At 46.7% G+C, this 20,427-nt stretch overlaps 1 protein-coding gene across 6 annotated transcripts in view; it reads left to right on the top strand.

Annotated features, from left to right (window-relative positions):
- Positions 1-20,427, top strand: part of PIK3R5 (phosphoinositide-3-kinase regulatory subunit 5) — a 75,883-nt gene that overhangs the window by 35,083 nt on the left and 20,373 nt on the right. For 5 of the 6 annotated variants that reach the window (XM_070389480.1, XM_070389478.1, XM_070389479.1 and 2 more), the window contains exons 2-5: positions 13,568-13,683; positions 15,857-15,957; positions 18,975-19,043; positions 19,825-19,963. In XM_070389480.1, the coding sequence (XP_070245581.1) occupies positions 13,581-13,683; positions 15,857-15,957; positions 18,975-19,043; positions 19,825-19,963 (412 nt within the window). In that variant the 5' untranslated portion in view covers positions 13,568-13,580. Of the gene's footprint in view, positions 1-11,919; positions 12,025-13,567; positions 13,684-15,856; positions 15,958-18,974; positions 19,044-19,824; positions 19,964-20,427 lie in introns of all 6 variants that reach the window. The other variant, XM_070389477.1, reaches the window with a different exon arrangement.

Here is a 20,427-nt window from a genome sequence, read left to right as displayed (position 1 = left end):
GAGCACATTGATACCTGGGGTGGAGGAAATGACCTCATTGCCGCTGGGTAGTAGTGAATGCCCTGACTCCTTCACTAGGCTTCCTCTGACACCACCACAGAGTGGGAGGAGGCACTCTTACTGTCTGTTGGGGCTGGAAATCCAGGCTTCCCAGTGGTCTCCACTGAGAAGTGAAGGTGGAGGGGGCTTATTACTACCAGTGTCGATACAAGACCTGGCTCCCTACTTGGCTTTCTCAGACACCACCTGTGGTTGGGGAGGGGTTGGGGTACCTCATGACAGTCTGGCCAGAACTAACAAATCATATTCTGGTAGCTCAGTTGATAAAGAATCGGCCTGCTAATGCAGGAGACCCAGGTTCAATCCCTGGGTTTGGAAGATCCCCTGGAAAAGAAAATGGCAACCCACTCCAGTCTTCTTGCCTGGAAAGTCCTTTGTACAGAGAAGCCTGGCGGGCTCAGTCCACGGGGTCGCAAGAGTCGGACACAACTTAGCAACTAAACCACCACCACCATTCATGAATGGAATAGAGAGAAGGAGAGAGACTTTTCATATCTAATTGGGCAAAAATTGAAAGAGCATAAAAAGGAGGCTGAAGAAGATAGGCATGCTGGTGACTGAGAGCAATCACCTGCTGGTGATTAATGGAGAGAAGATTGGTGGTAAGTGGTCTTCATCCTGAGAGGGGAAAAAAAGATGTTCAAGGGATGAGATAATGAATTAGACAATCTGTCTCAAATTTATTTCAATGGCAGAGGATCTGGAGGTCTCAGTGTTCCCTAAAATCTTCTCTGCCCAAAACTATGAAATATTCGTGTCTGTTTTACAAACTGGAAATGGTTTTGCAGAAAGTGAGCAGCTGTAATGAATGCAATTTGTCACAACCACAGTCTTTTTCCACATCCAAAAAAAATCAGAAATCTGCCAGTATATGTGTAATTGGCCTTTCTGGAGTTGCTACATTTGCATTCATTTGCTGTTTTATTACTCCGTGAGCATTTGCTGGCAAACAAGACAGGCTCTGAATTTGAAAGGCGGCAGGATTAAACAGGGCCTTCCCACGTGGTGCTAGTGATAAAGAATCCACCTGCATTAGCAGGAGATGTAATGAGATGTGGGTTTGATCCCTGGTTTGGGAAGACGGCATGGCAGGAGGGCATGGCAACCCACTTCAGTGTTTTTCTGTGGAGAATCCCATGGACAGAGAAGCCTGGTGGGCTACAGTCCATAGGGTCACAAAGAGTCGGACATAAACGGAAGCAACTAGCACACACACGGGATTAAACAGTCTCCAAGGCCAGGTGCCCACGGTTTAGCCCAGGAATCCATAGAATTTGGTTGCTGCCTGGGGTCTATGCCTTGGTACATTCTTATAGTCTGTCTTTGGTTCCCCATCTTGGCAGTAATTTCTGTTTACCCATCTCCAGCTCCTTTATGTATACAGAGAAGCTAAATTGCCTAGATCATGCCAAGACAAGACATGCCTCACTTACCAGGGAGAGAAAGCTCTGTCTCCTCATTTGTAAAATGGGAAAATGGGGGAAAGAGTGTATCTACCTCATACGAATTCAGTGAATTAATTTATTGAAAACACCTAGACAGTGCCTGGCACATAGTAAGCCCTCAGTTAGCATTAACTGCTGTTATAAGTATTACATACAAAGGCAATATAATGCATCTTACTGTCTTTCAGTATTCTTCCAGATGATTACTTGGGTAGAAGGGAGTCAGATGGACCTGGGTTCAAATTCTGCCTAAACTGCTTGCAGTTGTATGATCTTGGGAAGGTCATTTAGCTACCAGGGACTGCATTTGCCTCCTCCTTGTATGTTCAGAGTTTTATGAGGTTATTCAGAGTAAATGAGCTCAAGGCTTCAAGCCCTAAGCACAGGAGTCAGTGCTGCAACCTGTTAGCATCTTTCTTCTTCTCTCCTCCATTCTTCATCCCATCTCTTCTTGGTCTGAACCACAACTTGGTCTTCCTGGGAATCCTTGTGCTCTTTCCTTGGTAAAGAAGAGTGTGAGCTAAGGTGGGAAGTAGGCAAAGGCTTATCTCTGCCCTCTTGGCTCCTTTTGGCACACTTCCCCTGCATCCGCCCCCTGCCCTCCCATGCCACCACCACCTACCTTTTCACACATCCTCGCTCTCCCGGCCCTAGAGCCGTTCTGCTGCCCACTGTCCACCGTCACTGCCGTCACAGACCCATCTGTTGGCTAAATGTCCCTCCAGGAATCTTACGTTCTTGAAAAATAAGCGAGGACAGAGGAAGTGAGCCACCACCCTAACCCAGGGAGAATGAATCACTGACAATGAGGATTTAGGCAATTTTTGTGCAAGATGGCTTCCAGGGAAGCCTCAGATGATAACACCGAGGTGAAACCATGTACCCAGCCCTTTGGGTGTCTAGAACACAGTGGAGATAACTTCCTGCAAACACGGTGTAGGCGATGGCGTGGGCTCTGGAGTACAGCCAAGGTGGGCTGTGCTTACAGCTCAGGCTATAAGAACGATGACCACGGGAATTTGTCCAAGTAAAAGGCTCACCCTCCCTGAGCTGCAGGAATTGTACATAACTGTGAGTATGCCATGGGGTGACTGTGATCATTAAACTAGACTGTCACGGGGGAGTACCAAGCCTGGGACCTGACATGGAACAGCCACTCAGTGGTAGGCAGTCTGTCCTCTTTCCTTCTCTCCTGTTCTCTAGGCTGAAACTGATAGACAATTGATGTTCCTATCTAATATCACAAAGATGTCGGTTAATTTATCTAGTATCACAAAAATATCGATTAATTCTTTTTTTTTCTCACTGTTTTTAAAAATTGCAGTAAAATACTTATGACATAAACTTTACCACTGTAACTATTTTTAAGCATATGGTTTCGTAGTGTTTTTTCACATTGCTGTGCAACTGACCTACAGAACTCTTTTCATCTTGTAAAACTAACCCCCGCCCCTTTTCCTGAACACCTGGAAACCACCATTGAACTTTCTGTCTCTACAAATTTGACTACTCTAGAGACTCATAGAAGTGGAACCATACAGCGTTTTTTTGTGACTGGCTTATTTCACTTGGCGTGATGTCCTCAAGATTCTTCCTCGATGGAGCACGTGACAGAGCTTCCTTCCTTTTTAAGGCTGAATACTATCCCATTGTATGTGCGGACCACGTCTGATATCCATTCGTCTGTCCGTGGACACATGGATGGCTTCTACATTTGGCTATTGTGAATACTGCTTCAGTGGACATGGGTGTCCAATAATATGTTCCGGTCTCTGCTTTCGGTTCTTTGGGGTATATGCCAAGAAGTGGAATTGCTGGATCATGTGGTAATTCTATTCTTGATTTTTTGAGGAATCAGCGTGCCATTTTCTATAGTGGCTGTCCCATTTTACTTTCCCACCAGCAGTGCACAAGGGTTCCAGTTGCTCCACACCCCCACTGACACTTATTTTTGTTTTTCATAATGACTATGCTAATGGGTGTGCAGTGGTACCTCATTGTGGTTTTGATGTGGATTTCCCTAGTGATGAGTGATGTTGAGCATCTTTTCATGTGCTTATTGGCCAATTGTGTATCTTTGGAGAAATGTTTATTCAAGACCTCTGACCATTTTTAATTGGGTTTTTTGTTGTGTTGAGTTGCAAGACTTCCTTGTATATTTTGGATATCACCTCCTTGTTAGACATAAACGATTTGCAAATATCCTCTCCCTCTCTGTAGGCTGCCTTTTCACTCTGTTGATTTTTCCCTCTGATGCAAGAGTTTTATATTTTAATGTAGTCAAGTTTATCTATTTTTCCCTTTTATTGCCGGTGCTTTGGTGTCTTTTCCAAGAACTCATTGACAAAGCTAATGTGATGAAGTGTTCCTCCTGTTTTATTCTGAGTTTTGCAGTTTAAACTCTTTACGTTTCATTCTCTGATTCATTTTGAATTAATTCTTTATGATACTGAATTTTCCTGTCTACCGAAAGGTTATGCATTTCTGTTTATTTGCCTTCCTTTGTGTTCCTCAAAAGTTTTACTTCACTGAATTCCTGCAGATTTTAAAAGCTTATTTTCTCTTATTTTATTCTTTTTGTTGCTGTGTAGGTGGGTCTCTTTCCAACACCATTTCTGTTTTTGTGTGTCTGAATGATACTAACTTCTACTTTAATTTGTATGCAGCCACCTTATCTGATTCTCCTATTTGTGGTAGCCATTTTTCATTTCATTATTTTGGCTTTCTATAAACAATTTGAGGGTGAAGAAGTATACGTTATGCCAGTCCTATAGTTGGCAAAGCTGTAATTCATAGTAAGCCTCCATGAATGACACATGACACATACAGCCTCAGAAAGTTCCTCACCCACACACTCTTCCTGGAGTTACTCGAAATACCGTGGCTGAGCAACAAATGAATTAAAATTAAGAACTCGTAGATAAGGATAAGTGAAGTAAGTGCAGTCGTTCAGTCGTGTCCGACTCTTTGTGACCCCATGGACAGTAACCTGCACCAGGCTCCTCCGTCCATGGGATTTTCTAGACAAGAGTACTGGAGTGGGTTGCCATTTCCTTCTCCAGGGAATCTTCCCGACCATGGTACAAAACAAAACAGCAAGCAATGAAATAAACTGAACTTAAAGCCGCTGTTCAGGAAAAAAAAAAACTATAATTATCGTAGTTATTATGTTTACTATAAATTTCAAAAATAATTATTTCAGGAATTGTGATGTGTGAAAATTTCTAACACAAATCTGGATTCTTATTTTAAGAGAAAACAATATTACAATAGTCAGATTAAGAGAGGAGCTAAAATCACAAGATTCAAAAATAAATTTTAAAAATATATAGGAATTCTAGACCTAGATCCTTGCTAAGAAATTTAAAAATCTGACTAAGATGAATGATACCGTCCGAAAATTTAAATTTGCAAAATTGACCCAGGAGTAGTTGAATATCTACACAGCCCCAAAACTCTGGAATAAATTTGAAAAAGAATTCTAAAATTAACCTTGAGGAGAGGAGCAGAGGTCACTCACTGCCGCACAATAGTGTCTGATTCTCACTCAATCCGGAGGGTTGCATGACTGTCCTGAGGTTCTGGACTCAGATTCTAGTTATAGATTCACCACTTTCTTTAAAATTTTATTGATGAATAGTTGATTTACAATGTTGTATTAATTTCTGCTGAACAGCAAAATGATTCAGTTATATATATACACATATATGTATATAAATTCCTTTTTATATTCCTTTCCATTATGGCTTATCACAGAATATTGAATATAGTTCCCTGTGCTCTACAGTAGGACCTTCTTGTTTATCTAGGCTCTATATAATAGTTTGCATCTACTGATCCCAAACTCCCACTCCATCCCTCCCCTACTCCACTTTGCCTTGGCAACCACAAATCTATTGTCTATGTCTGTGAGTCTGTTTCTGTTTCATTGATAAGTTCATCTGTGTCATAGTTTAGAGTCCACATATAAGTGAGATACCATATGGCATTGATTTGTCTTTCTCTTTCTGACTTTCTTCACTTAGTATGATAATCTACAGTTCCATCCAAGTTGCTGCAAATGGCATGATTTCATTCTTTTTTATGACTGAGCAGTATCCCGTTGTATATATGTACCACATCTTCTTTATCCATTCATCTGTAGATGGACATTTAGGTTGCTTCCATGTCTTGGCTTTTGTGAACAGCTCTGCTATGAATGTAGGGGGTGCATGCATCCTTTCCAGTTATAGTTTTGTCTGGATATATGCCCACGAGAGGGATTGCTGGATCATATGAGATTTGCCACTCTCTAATCTGAGCAAGTCCTTCATTGCTCAGAGCCCCCATTTTCTTGTCTGTAGAATGGGAGAGTTGCACTAGATGGTCTATAAGGGGCCTTTCTAGTCTCATGGTCTAGTGTATGATGCATGTATGTGGTGGGGATGTGGGGATGAGTGTATTTGTAAAATAGAAAATGTTACTGTACATCAGAGTCATCCAGGGAGTGTTTTCTTAGCCTGACCTCAAAGCCACCTAGAGTTGAAATGTGTATACTGAGAAAGCACCCTGATAGCTAATTGAACACATTTATTGAATGTATATTATGTACCAGGCACTGTTCTAAATATTTTTCATTTATTAACCCATTATGTACAACCTTGAGCTCTCCCAGACACTAACAACACTGTTCCTTTAGGGGACACCAAATTGAGGATAGAAACAAATGCGTCAACATTTTATGGTAACATTTGGTCATAGTGTTATCAAGATATTCCAGAATATATTAATGTTGTTGTTCAGTTGCTAAGTAGTGTCTGACTATGACTCCACAGACTACAGCGCCAGGCTCCTTTGTGCTCCACTATCAAATTCACACCCACTGAGTTGGTGGTACTATCTAACTATCTCATCCTCTGTCGCCCCCCTTTCCTCCTGCCCTTAATCTTTCCCAACATCAGGGTCTTTCCCATGAATTAGCTCTTCACATCAGATGGCCAAAGTATTGGAGCTTCAGCTTCAGCCTTGTATTAACTATTAAATACTAATTTTTCCTAATTGCCATCAAAATGAAAATACGGTTTAAGCATTCTTCCAGAAAGGCCTCAGAGACCCTCTAAAAACCCTAGAGATTCTCAACTCCAGTTTAGGAACATGGGGTTAGGGGATTTTGAGGCAGCCAGTTCTGCACTGGTCCACCCACAAGTAATTAGGACCTGTGACTGTTCATTAAATCTAATCAAGTTCATGAAGGGCAGTGAAGCTTTGCATACCCACTTGGAAAGATATATAAAGGTTATGTAAAGCCTAGGTAACTATTAAAGCATTGTATAGACCCAGGTATACCCTTCACCAGGGCTTCCCAGATGGCTCAGTGGTAAAGAATCCTCCTGCCAAGGAGACGTGGGTTTGATCCCTAGGTCAAGAAGGTCCCCGGAGAAGGAAATGGCAACCCACTCCAGTATTCTTGCCTGGGAAATCTCATGGACAGAGGAGCCTGGCGAGCTACAGTCCATGGGCTCGTAAAGAGTCGGACACAATTTAGCGAATAAACAACAACTGCAACAACATACTCTTCACCAAGCTTCCCTTAACGTTAGCAGTTTATATGACGTGGTGCAATTATCCAAACCAGGAAATGATAGTGATCCACATCCGTACTTGAATTCTAGCCAGTGTCCCCTAACATCCCCTTTCAGTTCCAGAATCTAGTCCAGGACCCCACATCACATTTAGTTTTTGTGTCTCCTTAGTCTCCTCCTGTCTGTGACAATTACTAAGTCTTCCCTTATATTTTATGACCTTGACTCTTTGGTAAATTATATTGTGGAATTTGTCTGCATTCAGTTCTTTTGTTTTGTTTGTTTGTTTTGGCCACACTCTGAGGCATGTGAGATCTTACTACCCCATCAGGGCTCGAACCTGTGCCCCCTGCCTTGGAAGTGCAGACCCTTAACCACTGAACCGCCAGGGAAGTCCCTACGTTTGGTTTTGAATGGTTACTCATGATTTGGTTTGTGTGGTTGGGAATTTTTGGCAAGAATCCCACAGAAGTGATGTTGTGTCTCTTGTAGTGACTTGAATCAGGATATGGGAGGATACGTGATGTTGACACGTGTTATTATTGGTGATATTAAATTTAGTCATGAAGTTAAAGCAGGGCTGGATTTCTCTACTGTGACATTATTTTTTCTTGTAATTGATCAGTTTATTGGGGAAAATACTCAAAAACTATGCACATATCTTGTTTTCTCTCAGATTTTCACTCACAGATTTTAGTATCTGTTGGTGGATCTTGCCTGTAATAATTAGAACTGTGGTGTTGGTGTAATGGTCATTTTGTATTTTTCTCATTCCTGTCACATTTATTAACTAGAATTCTTTTGTGAAGAAGACCTGTACTTTCTCTTCCATTTATTGATTTTTTTACTTTATACTTTATGACATTAGTGTAGACTTATGGGTATTTATTTCATCCTGTGAATTATTATCCAACACTTTCATTATTTAGTTGTTCAGACTATCCTGGCTTTGACCATTGGAAGCTCCTGTAAGTTGGCTCCTGTGCCTTTTAACATTCCCCATCAGTGGCTCAGTGGTAAAGAATCTGCCTGCCAATGCAGGAGCCACAGGAGATACAAGTTAGATCCCTGGGTCAGGAAGATACCCTGGAGGGAGAAATAGCAACCCACTCCAGTATTCTTGCCTAGAAAATCCCATGGAGAGAGGAGCCTGGTGGGCTGCGGTCCATGGGGTCACAAAGAGTCAGACACAACTGAGCATGCACACATCTTTTTCTAAATATTGGTTTATTTTCTGGTTCTACAAGATGTACCAAGCCTCCAGATTTATCTTCTGTATTTCCTGCCCCAATCCTAAAATCAGCTGTTTGTCTAGGAAGCCTTGGTTCCTTTGATTGGAAAATGATATTTAGAAACCAAAGTCTGGGTGCTGGGGGTGCTTATCATTACTGGGAAGTCATTGTTTCTAGGCTCTCTCAACAGTCAGAGCTAGAAAATATAGGTACGCATATTAATTCATAGTCCACACAAATGATTTTTTCACTTCTATATGTGTCCATCTGTTGTTGTTGCTCTAATACTTTGGCCACCTGATGTGAAGAGCCAACTCATTGGAAAAGACCCACATGCTGGGAAAGATTGAGGGGAGGAGGAGAAGGGGATGACAGAGGACGAGATGGTTGGATGGCATCACTGACTGAATGGACATGAGTTTGAGCAAGCTCTGGGAGATGGTCAAGGACAGAGAAGCTTGGCATGCTGCAGTCCATGGGGTCGCAAAGAGTCAGACACGACTGAGCAACTGAACAGATACATATCTTTCTGAGTAGACATTAAAACCCATGAGTTGATACTGATTTCTCCAATTCCAGTCCTACACCAGAAGTTGGTTCATTCTAGACTTATCCCTTTCCTTGTCTGTAACTTCTTTCTCTAACAGTAAGAAACTGGCTCTCGATATGTGTGATCTGTTTGCAAATTTGTTCGGTCCTAGCATACAGGTGCTAGTGGTAAAAAAATCCGCCTGCAGTGCAGGAATGCAAGGGACACAGGTTTGATCCCTGGGTCGGGCATATCCCCTGGAGAAGGAAACAGCAACCCACTCCAGTATTGTTGCTTGGGAAATTCCATGGACAAAGCAGTGGGTTACAGTAGTAGGAGGTGGGCTACAGTCCATGGGGTCGTACAGAGTCAAACATGACTGAGCATACACACACCCAACATACACATGAAGGAGTTTCAGGATTTATAACCCACATCTCTATAAGAAGCAAGTTTAGTAACTAGAACGCAGTATTCATATATGGTTCTTTTTGTCTTTAGCCTTACAGTATGCAGTGGAAGTACTGTTTTCCACTAAGTACTGTTTTCCTGTTTTACTCAGGTTAGTTTCTGTATTCCCATTCCTTACAGTGTGGTTCTACTAATCATTTAATAGTAGTTAAGGTAATTTGTTGTTTGGTTGTTTGGTTCCTACTTTTTCCCCCCACTCCTCCCCAGATCCTGGTTTGATTTCATTAAAAAATTTTTTTAAATTTATTTATGTATTTGGCTGCACAGAGTCTTAGTTGCAGCATGTGGGATCTAGTTCCCTGACCATGGGTCAGACCTGGGCCCCCTGCACTGGGAGCGCAGAGTCTTAGCCACTGGACCAGCAGGGAAGTCCTCTATTTATTTCATTTGGGATATGTAAAATATTGCTATGGTTCCAAGAGTTGAAGCCATGTATGAAGGTCTCCTCAGAGAAGAGCTACTCCTCCTTACCCCCCATCTCATTCCGTTACCCCTTCCATCTCACCCCAGTCTCCTTGGTTTCTGGTATATCCTTCCTGTATTGGAAATGAAATTTTTACAAATTAGTTCAAAGAAGAGATTCTGCCTTATGAAGAGACATGAGGAGGAGACTGGTGATACAGAAGGGAGATGAAGCCTCAGACGACCGTAGGAAGGGGGAGAGGGAGGGGTGACCCAGGACCAAAGCAGTGGGGCCAGCCCAGCACCACAGGCCTTGGTGTTTCTCATATGTCCACCTTTGGGAGTAAGTCTTCAAAACGTGGGCCTGGAATATTCCAGAACACAAAGTTAGCAGTGTGGAGTGTTGCCAGAGCCTGGAGGCCCATACTTCCCTCTCTAGGAGATGTAGACTCCACAATTCTGCTGTTTTCCACTAAATCCCTCAAGAAAAGAACCTTTCTTCATGGCCACATGTGGGGCTGCATCAGGAAACCAGGCCGACCCTGCCCATGAGGGGAGGCGCCTCCTGTCTTGCATCGTGGGGTCATGTCATCATGAGAAGAGGTGGTTTCCCTCTGCCCTCCAGCACCTGCTCCCCACACCCCTGAGCCATCAGACCTCACTGGCCTCACTGTCCTGCTCAGGTCCCCAGTGAGGACTCATCCTTACTGGCTCAGAAGAGGAACTCAGAGGTGGAGGCAGGCCCTGTTGTTGAGTGTTTCAACACTACCCCACTGAGGGTGAAAGAGGGGGGCAATTCCCATTCCTGGCAGCAGCTGGAATTTCACAACTTGACCTCCTGGTAGTAAGGTGGCAGGGCTGAGGGCTGGGGGGTTGGTAGGGGGATGCCAAGGGAAGCCAGGCCTTGCCCACCAAGCCTTTGAGAAAAGTCATCATCCTAGGGAGGGAGAGGTACCCCCTCTTCCCCTTTCATCTCTGCCCCAAAGCCACTGGAGTTCTGCTGACAAGTCACCAAAGGCGGCTGATGACTGACTCATCAGACGGAAGTGAGCTTGCCAGAGGGCTGGGCTGTGAACCGCAGTGTGCTGGGCTAACCCCCCCAGTGCAGCCAGGATCCCCGGCCAGGCTCCCATCCCTCGGCTCCCAGGACCCAGCACCTCAGGGAGGTCCTGCCTCTGTGAAGAGCCAGGTCAAGCTCAAGATGGCCTCAGGGTACCAGGGAGACTGCCTAGTTCCTCAAGGATAAGGTCTTGATTTGTCTCTGAATGAGCAGCCGAAGACACGGAGGCCTGGAGATGGGAAAGTCGCTTGGGGCCCAGAGACAGGGAGAAGCCTGGCCCCGTGGCACTGGACGGGGTGCTGGGGAGCAGGCTTCAGCGTCCATGCGTCCACTGTCAGCAGCCCAGGACACTGCTCTGAGGATGGGGCAGCGGCAGACATGATGTCGGCTGAGGATGTGCGTTTGTGTCCTGCCTCTGCATCAGACATGCTGGGACATCGGAGGGCACTCATTCCTGCCCCCTGACACAGCCAGCTTGTCTGTTGCAGCAGGGATTGGATGGAGGGACCTTTAAACTTAGTTCACCGGGATGGCTCAGTGATAAAGAATCCACCTGCCAATGCAGGAGACACAGGTTTGATCCCAGATCAGGAAGATCCCCTGGAGGAGGGAATGGCAATCCACTCCAGTATTCTTGCCTGGAGAATCCCATAGACAGAGAAGCCTGGCAGGCTACAGTCCATGGGGTCACAAAGAGTCAGACATGACTGAGCGAAGGGAAAAGGAACACACCAGGTTCTGCCTTTTCTCTGAGCGAGAGAACACCTGGACCCCTTGAGCCATCGTGGTCATCACTCAGTCCAGCTGAGGTTGTTTGCTTCTGGGGGTCCTGGTCCTCTTCCTGGAGGAGGCAGGGCTGCGGTGGGCAGCTAATATAGACACGTGTGCTGGGAATGGAGGTCTCCTAAAGCAAGATCATGTTAGTTAACTGAGTCTACACTCGCCACGGTAGTAACAAAAAATGTTATTTTTCTCCCAGCAACTGTATCTGACTGGGCCAAGGAGCAGTCAGAGCCAGACTGTCTGGGTTGCCACCCCTAGCTGCATGACCTTAGGCAAGTTGTTTAACCTCTCTGTGCTACAGAGTGCCCACGCTCCCTCTGGCTTCCCCACAAAGTGTCCAGTCTTCAGCCTCTTACTGCTTTGTTTCCCTTACCAGGCTGGAGGCCCTCCAGGTGAAGAATCAACAAAATAGCTCCAGTCCAGCTTTTCATCCTAGTATCCTAGATTGAACCCGTGTCTCTTGCGTCTCCCGCATTGGCAGGTGAATTCTTTACACCTAGTGCGGGGCCACTTTTAGTGCGTGGGGGGTTAGTAAATCCCTGGAGGAAAGAATGCATGCGCACTGCTTCCCGGGGGGCCTGCCCCCACGCCATCCCAGGGACATCGCTAAAGTGAGGTGATGCTGAGCTGCTCACAAAGGGCTTCTGTTTCCCTCGGTGTCTTGTTCCTCCCTGGCTGGGGAAGTGGGAGGATTTGCCTGCTGGGCTTCTGTGAACTGACCACTGGGTCCAGGCCAGGATGTCCTGCATCTTTGCATGTCATTTGCATGGCTCAGCTCTGAGCTCTGTGCTTCTGCTTGTGGTTTCCGGGTCCATCCCCTGTTCCACAGAGCTGGACAACTGCTTCCTTTGCTTCCCTCTGTGACCTGGCCTGACTGGCCAACTGTGGGGTCAGCCTGGACAGGGTGAATGCAGGGAAATTCCCTAGGAAAGAGGGATCACGGAAAAGACTGTAGCAGGAACGCTTTCCTGTCTTGAAAGCTTGTTCAGTGCATCCACCCTGGCATTGAATTTCCCCAACAGCCCTGGAGGCTTAGTACCCTTATCATACCCATTTTACAGCTAAGTAAACTGAAATACAGAGAAGTGAAAGACATTGCCTAGTGCGTGGCTAGCAAATACTAGAGTGGAGATTTGAGTCCAAGTCTGTTGATGCCAAACACCAGGCTTATTCCTTGACTAGGTGACCTGTCACAGCTTCCCTGGGGACCCAGGAGCCCATGCTTCAGTGTGAAGCTGGCCCTGCTGCAGGCTTTCAGAATGGGGCCCTTGGCACCATTGCCCATCTGGTACTAAAACCCCTTCTTAGATCTCCTCCTCAGCAGCCCTCCAGCCTGAGCTCAGTACCCCTGTCCCTCATCAGCAGGAAAGAGAAGGTGGTTCTCTGAAAGACTAAGCTAAGGAAGGTCTTTGAGTAACTGGTAACTTTGCTAAGCCTCAGAGAAAGCAAAGAAAAACAGCCAAAGTGGAGGTGAGGGCAGGAAAGGACCGGGTGCCTGGGGCCTGGGCACCTGAGCAGAGGGTATGGTGTGCTGGGGGTGGGGCGCCTGTGAAGGTAGGAGGCCCCTGACACACTGAGGGGGATCTCTGCCATGTGGTCATCAGGAACAGGCTCCCTGCCTGCCCGTCCTTGGGGGCTGGGGGACTCAAGCCTGGAAATTCAGAAGAAAGTCCCCCAAGTGATGCTGGTTTTTCCTTTGAGGTCCTCCTGCCCAGCAATGGGGCTGGGCATGTCCCGGGCACTCCCCAGGCTCTTGGAGACACTCACCCCTGCCTGTGGGACCCACACGTCTCCACTCCCCTCCTCCCCCGACACCTCACTTCCCTAGCCTGTGCTGTTGGGTGGCCCGAGTGCCCTGTCTTGCCTCTCTGAGCAGCACAGCCAGGGGCCAGTCCAGCCCTGGAGGCAGCCAACTGACGGCCCGGGGCTGTGAGTGCCCGCTGTCTCCACTGGCTGCCCTGCTCGGCCATGTGCTCCTTGAGCCTGAGGGTCTCCAGACTGACCAGTGTCTGTCCCCCACGCAGGCGATGACTCAGGATGCAGCAAGGGGCCACGACATGCACGGAGGACCGCATCCAGCACGCCCTGGAGCGCTGCTTGCATGGGCTCAGCCTCAGCCGCCGCTCCACCTCCTGGTCAGGTAGGTTCCCAGGGAGCCGGGGAGGAGGCGCATTGAGGGGCTGCAGGGAACACTGGGCCAGGCCCGGGCGGGCAGATTCTGGTTCCAACCCTGTCTGCGTGACTCGGACCTCACCTAGGCAGGTGCTCGGCAGCAGGGCACCTGACGGAGAGTTGCCCTGGGTCAGGGGGCGGGCGTTTCTCCTCTCCCCCATGCTGTCTTCTTCATCCTCCTTGGGTGCTGGAAGCCTATGTCCCTAAGGTCTGCTTAGAAACAGCTGCTGATTTCAAAAAAGCAGCTAAGACTCCATGAACAGCCCTCCCCATAATTCTCCCATTTTACCTGATTTCTAGTTCTCTCCAGAGCCTCGTCCTCCTCTTCCCCATAAAACAATGGAGAATCTCGGCAGACCTTCAGAAAGTAGGAGTTCTCCATGTCATGTGATCCCCAGGACTGAGAAACGGGGGTATCTGTGGACTGGGGCAGTTGTGTCTCCAAGGCTGGTGCCTAACTATAATATCTCCTTATGCTTTTAAAGATTTTCCCTATCTCACTTGCCTCCCTAACTACCCTATGAGATAGACATCCATGTGCCTTGAATATACCTGGTTCCTCCCTACTTCAGGACCTTTGGCACTTGCTGCCTGGGATTTATCCTTCAGAACTCTGCAGATCTGGCTCCTTCTCATTCAAGTCTCAGCTCACACGTCACCTTCTCAGAGAGGCTTTCCTTGGCCTTTGGAATTAAGCAGATCTGACTTACAGCTGACTCTCATGGGCTGTAGGAACTTGTGCAAGTCCCTTAGCCTCTCAGGGCTCAACTTCCTTGCCTGTAAAATGGGAATAATAATAGCAGGAACCACCTTCCCAAGGAAAGGATGGGAGACTCAGTGGAGGTGATGTATGAAAAGCCTGCCAACTTATAGGTACAGTTTTTGTTGTTCAGTTGCTCAGTGGTGTCTTACTCTTCGCAACCCCACGGACTGCAGCACACCAGGCTTTCCTGTCTTTCACTATCTCCTGGAGCTTGCTGAAACTCATGTCTATGGAGTCAGTGATGCTGTCTAACCATCTCATCCTCTGCTGACCCCCTTCTCCTCTTGCCTTCAGTCTTTCCCAGCATCAGGATCTTTTCCAGTGAGTTGGCTCGTTGCATCAGGTGGCTAAAGTATTGGAGCGTCAGCATCAGTCCTTCCAATGAATATCCAGGATGGATTTCCTTTAGGATTGACTGGTTTGATCTCTTTGCAGTCCAAGGGACTCTCAAGAGTCTTCTCCAGCACCACAGTTCAAAAGCATCAATTCTTTGGTGCTCAGCCTTCTTTATGGTCCAACTCTCCCATCCGTACATGACTAAAGGTACACAGTAGGTGCTCAATAAATGGCAGTTTTCTTCCTTCTGGCCTCCCACCCAGGTTTTAAGGAGACTAAGTTTACAGAATTGAGGGGCCATTTTTAAGTTAAAGAATGCAAAGATATCCGACTTTGGCAAAAGTTACCAAAACCTGTGACCATAGGAATGCAGTGTTCAGGACCTTCAGGACTTTGGAAGGAGCTCAGACACAGAGGGGGCCACTTGCGCCCACACTGCTCTCACCCCGCTATCTCACACACACACACAGGCCTCCATGACCGCCTCTTTAACTTGAGGATTTACCCTTACTGGCTGCAGGGAAGCAGATTGACAAACTAAGAAAAATCTGGGGAAGTTACAGGGTGACAAAGTAGTAATTGTCACTTTTAAAGCAGACATGAATGGTGCTTCCCCTTCCCAGGCTCCACCACCCGATAGTCCCTGGAGGTCCCGTGGCTGTCACAGACTCAGCCTCATGTCCTGGGATGGAGCTTGTGGGGCACCTGTTCTTGTTCCTCCAACCGTCTCTGCTCCTGTCCCCCTTCCCTGCATCTCAGAGGTTGTGGGCAGGCTAATGCTTTCTGGAGGGACAAGGAGCAGAGTCGTGGCCTGTTCCTTGGCCTCTAAGGGAGATCCCAGCCCCTCTGTGTCACTTGAACCTCCTGTCTCAGTAGGAAGAAGCTTACTATTATCTAGATGGGGCCTGATAGGGTCCAGTGTGTTGGTCTAGAATTTTCTGAGAGTCTTCCATCAGAAGGTAATGCCCCAGTGCAGCCCCAGGGATGCCCAATTCTCTCCAACCCTGAGCTGACTGACCCCTGGCCTCTCCTCCGTTTCCAGCTGGGTTGTGTCTGAACTGCTGGAGCCTGCAGGAGCTGGTGAGCAGGGACCCGGGCCACTTCCTTATCCTCCTGGAGCAGATCCTGCAGAAGACCCGAGAGGTGAGGGCTCGGCTTGGCTTTGAAGGGCAGCACTGGGTCAGCCTTGTAGAGTTGAGACATAGGTCCCCACAGGACTTCCCTGGTAGCTCAGTGGTAAAGAACCCTCCTGCCAAAGCTGGAGGCATAAGAGACATGGGTTCAGTTGCTGGGTCAGGAAGATCCCCTGGAGGAGGGGATGGCAGCTCACTCCAGTATTCCGGCCTGGAGAATCCAATGAACAGAGGAGTCTGGCAGGCTACAGTCCATAGGGTCGCACAGAGTCGGACACAACAGAAGTGACTTAGAACGCATGTTCTGAAGGTCAGTTCGAGGGTGCCTGGACTACCAGGGGGCTTGGAGGCACTGGAAGCCTGAGTTCTCTGCTTCAGCGGTGCTTGTGGATCTAAGTCCTCAGGAGAGGAACATGGTACTTTCACTAAGAATGCATGCTGTATGAGCCAGGGGCCCAAGTTTACGCTGCTTCTTATGACAGACAGTGTTTTTATGTCACAGGTGGCGCTAGTGGTAAAGAACTTGCCTGCCAGTGTAGGAGACATAAGAGACGCCGTTCAATCCCTGGGTCAGGAAGATCTCCTGGAGAAGGAAATGGCAACCCACTCCAGCACTCTTGCCTGGAGAATTCTATGGACAGAGGAGCCTGGCAGGCTACAGTCTGGGTCACAAAGAGTTGGACATGACTGAAGTGACTTAGCCCACCCACTCCTTATAAGTCAAAGGATTGACTACAGAGGAGAGAGGAATCTCTGCCAAATTCCTTTCCTCGAAAAGTCCCATGAGAACAAAAACACAAAAGTGAAAACTGATCTGATTGGAGAAGTAAGCCAAGACCTCCTCTAACTGTTCGATGTGCGTGCGTGCTCAGTTGCTCGCTCAGTTGTGTCCAACTCTTTGCAACCCCATGGACTGCAGCCCGCCAGGCTCCTCTATCCATGGGATTCTCCAGGCAAGAACACTGGAGTGGGTTGCATTTCCTCCTCCAGGGGATGTTCCCAACCCAGGGATTGAACCCACGTCTCCTGCATTGCAGACGGATTCTTTACCACTGAGCCACCAGAGAAGCCCGACAGTTCAATAAATAGGCTTTTATGATTTAAAGAAGAGTAGGTTTAAAGCTGGTTGGGCTAGGCTTCCAGAGCAGCCACAAATCCCTACAGAGACTGACTTTATTATAAGAGTTTTTAAAGTTTTCCTTTCTTTCTTCTTTCTTTTTTAACACATGACTACATTAGAAAACACGTGTCTTTCTCAGCTGGTTTTTTACCTGTAAGAAGAAAGTCTTGGTTCATCAAGACACTCAAGGCCAGTTCTGACACCACCATTTACCTGATGCTTTCTCTGGTCACAAGCAGACCAGCTTAGAAGGGCTAAACCACTTCAAGGCTGCTTATCTTATGAACCCAAATATAAAGGAACAACCACTGTGTAGCAATACGGAACGGTTTTGTATTGGATTGACCAGAAAGTTCACGTGGGTTTTTACAGAAAATCCCAAGTGAACTTTTTAACTAACCCAATAGAAGGGGCCAGCTGAGCAGCAGATGTGCTGGACACGTAGCCTCTTCAGGGTAAAAGAGGAGAATTCTAAATTTCATCCTGCTGACATCACCGGCCACAGCAGAGGTGGTGTGCCTTTCTCTGCCTCTTTAGCCCCCATGAATTCCACAATGAGTGGGGAGACCACTAGCATTTTAACCAAAGAATTCCAAATCGTGTGTATATATGTGTGTTTATGATGGAGTGGGTGAGCTCTATCAAAGAGATGACTCATAAAAGAAGAAACAGAACTTGTAAACAATATGGAAAATGTTGCCTTAGTTATAATAAAATAAATGCAAATGAAAACCATAACGACACAGCTTTTGCCCAGCAAATTTGCAAAAACTTTGAAATAACCCTTGCAGGGAAAAGTGTGGTGAAACTGGTACTTTCATACATACAAAGATTTATAAATGGCAAAATTCTTTGGGAAAGCAGTTTGGCAATATATTTCCAAGATCATAAATATGGTTATAGTCTTTGAACCATTGATTCTACTTCTTGAACTCTGTCATAGATAGATAATCCAAATTATAGGAGTGTGCACAAAAGTTTTCATTGCATGAGTACTTAGAATAGCAAGAAATAATTTCAAGTGTATAAAACAAAGCTAATAAATTATGGAGCTCTACCAGAAGGAGTATTATACAGCTAATAAAAATGATGAATAGTACCCAAGAGTAGAAACAAAATTTAATACATTATAAAATTTTAGAGAGTTCCCTGGTGGCCCAGTCGTTAGAACTCAGTGCTTTCACTGTTGTTGCCTGGGTTCAATCCCTGGCTGGGGAACTAAGATTCTGCAAGTTGCAGGATGTGGCCAGAGAACATGGGAAAAAAATTTTTTTTTAACTTTTTTAATCCAGAAAGGAAAAAGTTAACATCTGTAATTTATGTACATTTAAAAAAAAATCCATTAAATTGGGACTTCCCTGGTAGTCCGGTGGTTAGGACTTTGCCTTCCAATTCAGGGGATGCGGGTTTGATCCCTCATCGGTGAGCTAAGATCCCACATGCCTTGTGACCAAAAAAAAACAAAACATAAAAAAGAAACCAGAAGTAATAATATTATAACAAATTCAATAAAGACTTTTTAAAAACTCCACAAAATTAAAAGATCAACAACAAACTGGAAAACATATATACAACACAAATAATAGATAACTGTGTAACCAGGAGGGGGAAAAAGGTGGTCTTAGAGATGATGTAGCAAGACAGAAATCCATTTATCATACTGTATGTAAAAGACATGAAGTATAAAAATACACACCCAATGATTACAACTTTGCAAAGGAAAGTACATAGAGAAACATGGTGTAGGGAGCAGTAAGTTAAAATATTAGCCGTGGCTAAGTTTGGAAGGAGGATATTGAGGGATTTTTTTAACTTTTATTTTCTAAAAGTTTGTCCTGGGATTACTTTTCACTTAATGGGTTGCACACCCCATGAGTGAGCCGCTCCCCATCCTGTCCTCCATACAGGTTCAAGAGAAGGGCACCTATGACCTCCTGGCCCCCCTGGCCCTGCTGTTCTACTCCACTGTCCTCTGTGTAAGTTCCCGGATGGGCCAGCCTTGGGGGCTGCGGGGGAGGGAAGGGAAGAACAGCCTCCTGGGGGTGGGGGGCAGAGCCCTCACAGTTCCGAGGATAAAGGCACAGCGAAAGAAACTGTCCACCAATGACACTGCAGATGGGTGTTACCCCTCTGATGGCTTCAGATGACCATTTGAGAGACCTCCAGTGACTCCCCATGGACACCATCGTGCCGGGACTATCTGGGGACCCATGGAAGGGATGCAGTCACAGCCTGGTCCCAGTCACAGAGAGATTCTGCTAAGAGATGTGGTGTCCACCTCCTTTTGTACCCCCAGTGGTCAGTTCCCCCAGTGTGGTCACCCCCTGTTCACCAGACCAGTGGCACCAGATGACTCCATGTACATTGAGTCAGTCCACTGCAAAGAATAAACATTTGCCTCTCATGAGGATATTTAAATAAAGACAATTTAGCCCTGAAGACTATCCCATGGCAGCAGTGGCCCCATTTAGGATGACCTCCAAGGGGACAGCTTTTCAGAATTTGGTAAATTGTTTTGTTTGGTGAAAGCCAGGCCCCTGTCGTAGAGACATCCTTGGGCACCATCTCACCCGGCTGTCTGTAACTCACTTTTTGTGGGTAACTTTCAATTCTGCCCGCCTTCTCCCTGAGACACACTGCTGCCAGGAAAGGTGTCCCCTTGGTGGAACATTCCAGAAAGAAGCCAGGTCTGCCCTGGAACATCACTGAACTTTTTCTCACCTGACTTCTCTGCCTGCTGCTCCCTCTCCACCCCAGACGCCACACTTCCCGCCAGACTCAGACCTCCTTCTGAAAGCATCCAGAACCTACCACCGATTCCTGACCTGGCCCGTTCCTTACTGTAGCATCTGCCAGGAACTGCTCACCTTCATCGATGCTGAACTGAAGGCCCCAGGTGAGTGTGGAGGCGGCCAGCACATGGGGCAGGGACCCTACAGGTCAGGAGATTTCCCACCCTTCTGAAACTGGGCTAGGACCCTCCTCATCTCGCATCCCTCAGCTTCTCTCTATCCATGGCCCGCCTCACTACCTTGGAGTCCCTCTTCATACGGCACTCACGCTCCATGTCTACATCAAAACCAGAAGACTGAAAGCCGTGAACACCAGCAGGAACTCCAGGAGGAATTCTCAGGAGGAGCTGAGCAGAGGTTCAGGTTAAGGAGACCCCATCTCATGGCTTGTGCCTCTGCTCTGGTTTGCCAAGGGATTGGTCTCTGAGGTTGCCCAGGTCAGACAGAGAAGCCCCCACAGTGTTGACAAGAGGCCCTTGTTTGTTCTCTTTACCCCAGAGCAGATAGGGGGATGCGTGTGTGATGGACTAGGTTCTGGCCAGGGAAGGTGGCTGGTGCCAGGAATGAA

The sequence above is a fragment of the Bos mutus genome, chromosome 19 (genome assembly GCF_027580195.1).
Source record: "Bos mutus isolate GX-2022 chromosome 19, NWIPB_WYAK_1.1, whole genome shotgun sequence".
Taxonomy (NCBI): Eukaryota; Metazoa; Chordata; class Mammalia; order Artiodactyla; family Bovidae; genus Bos; species Bos mutus.
The sequence above is the reverse complement of the archived record's forward strand: the minus strand, read 5'-3'. Positions and strand labels throughout refer to the sequence as shown.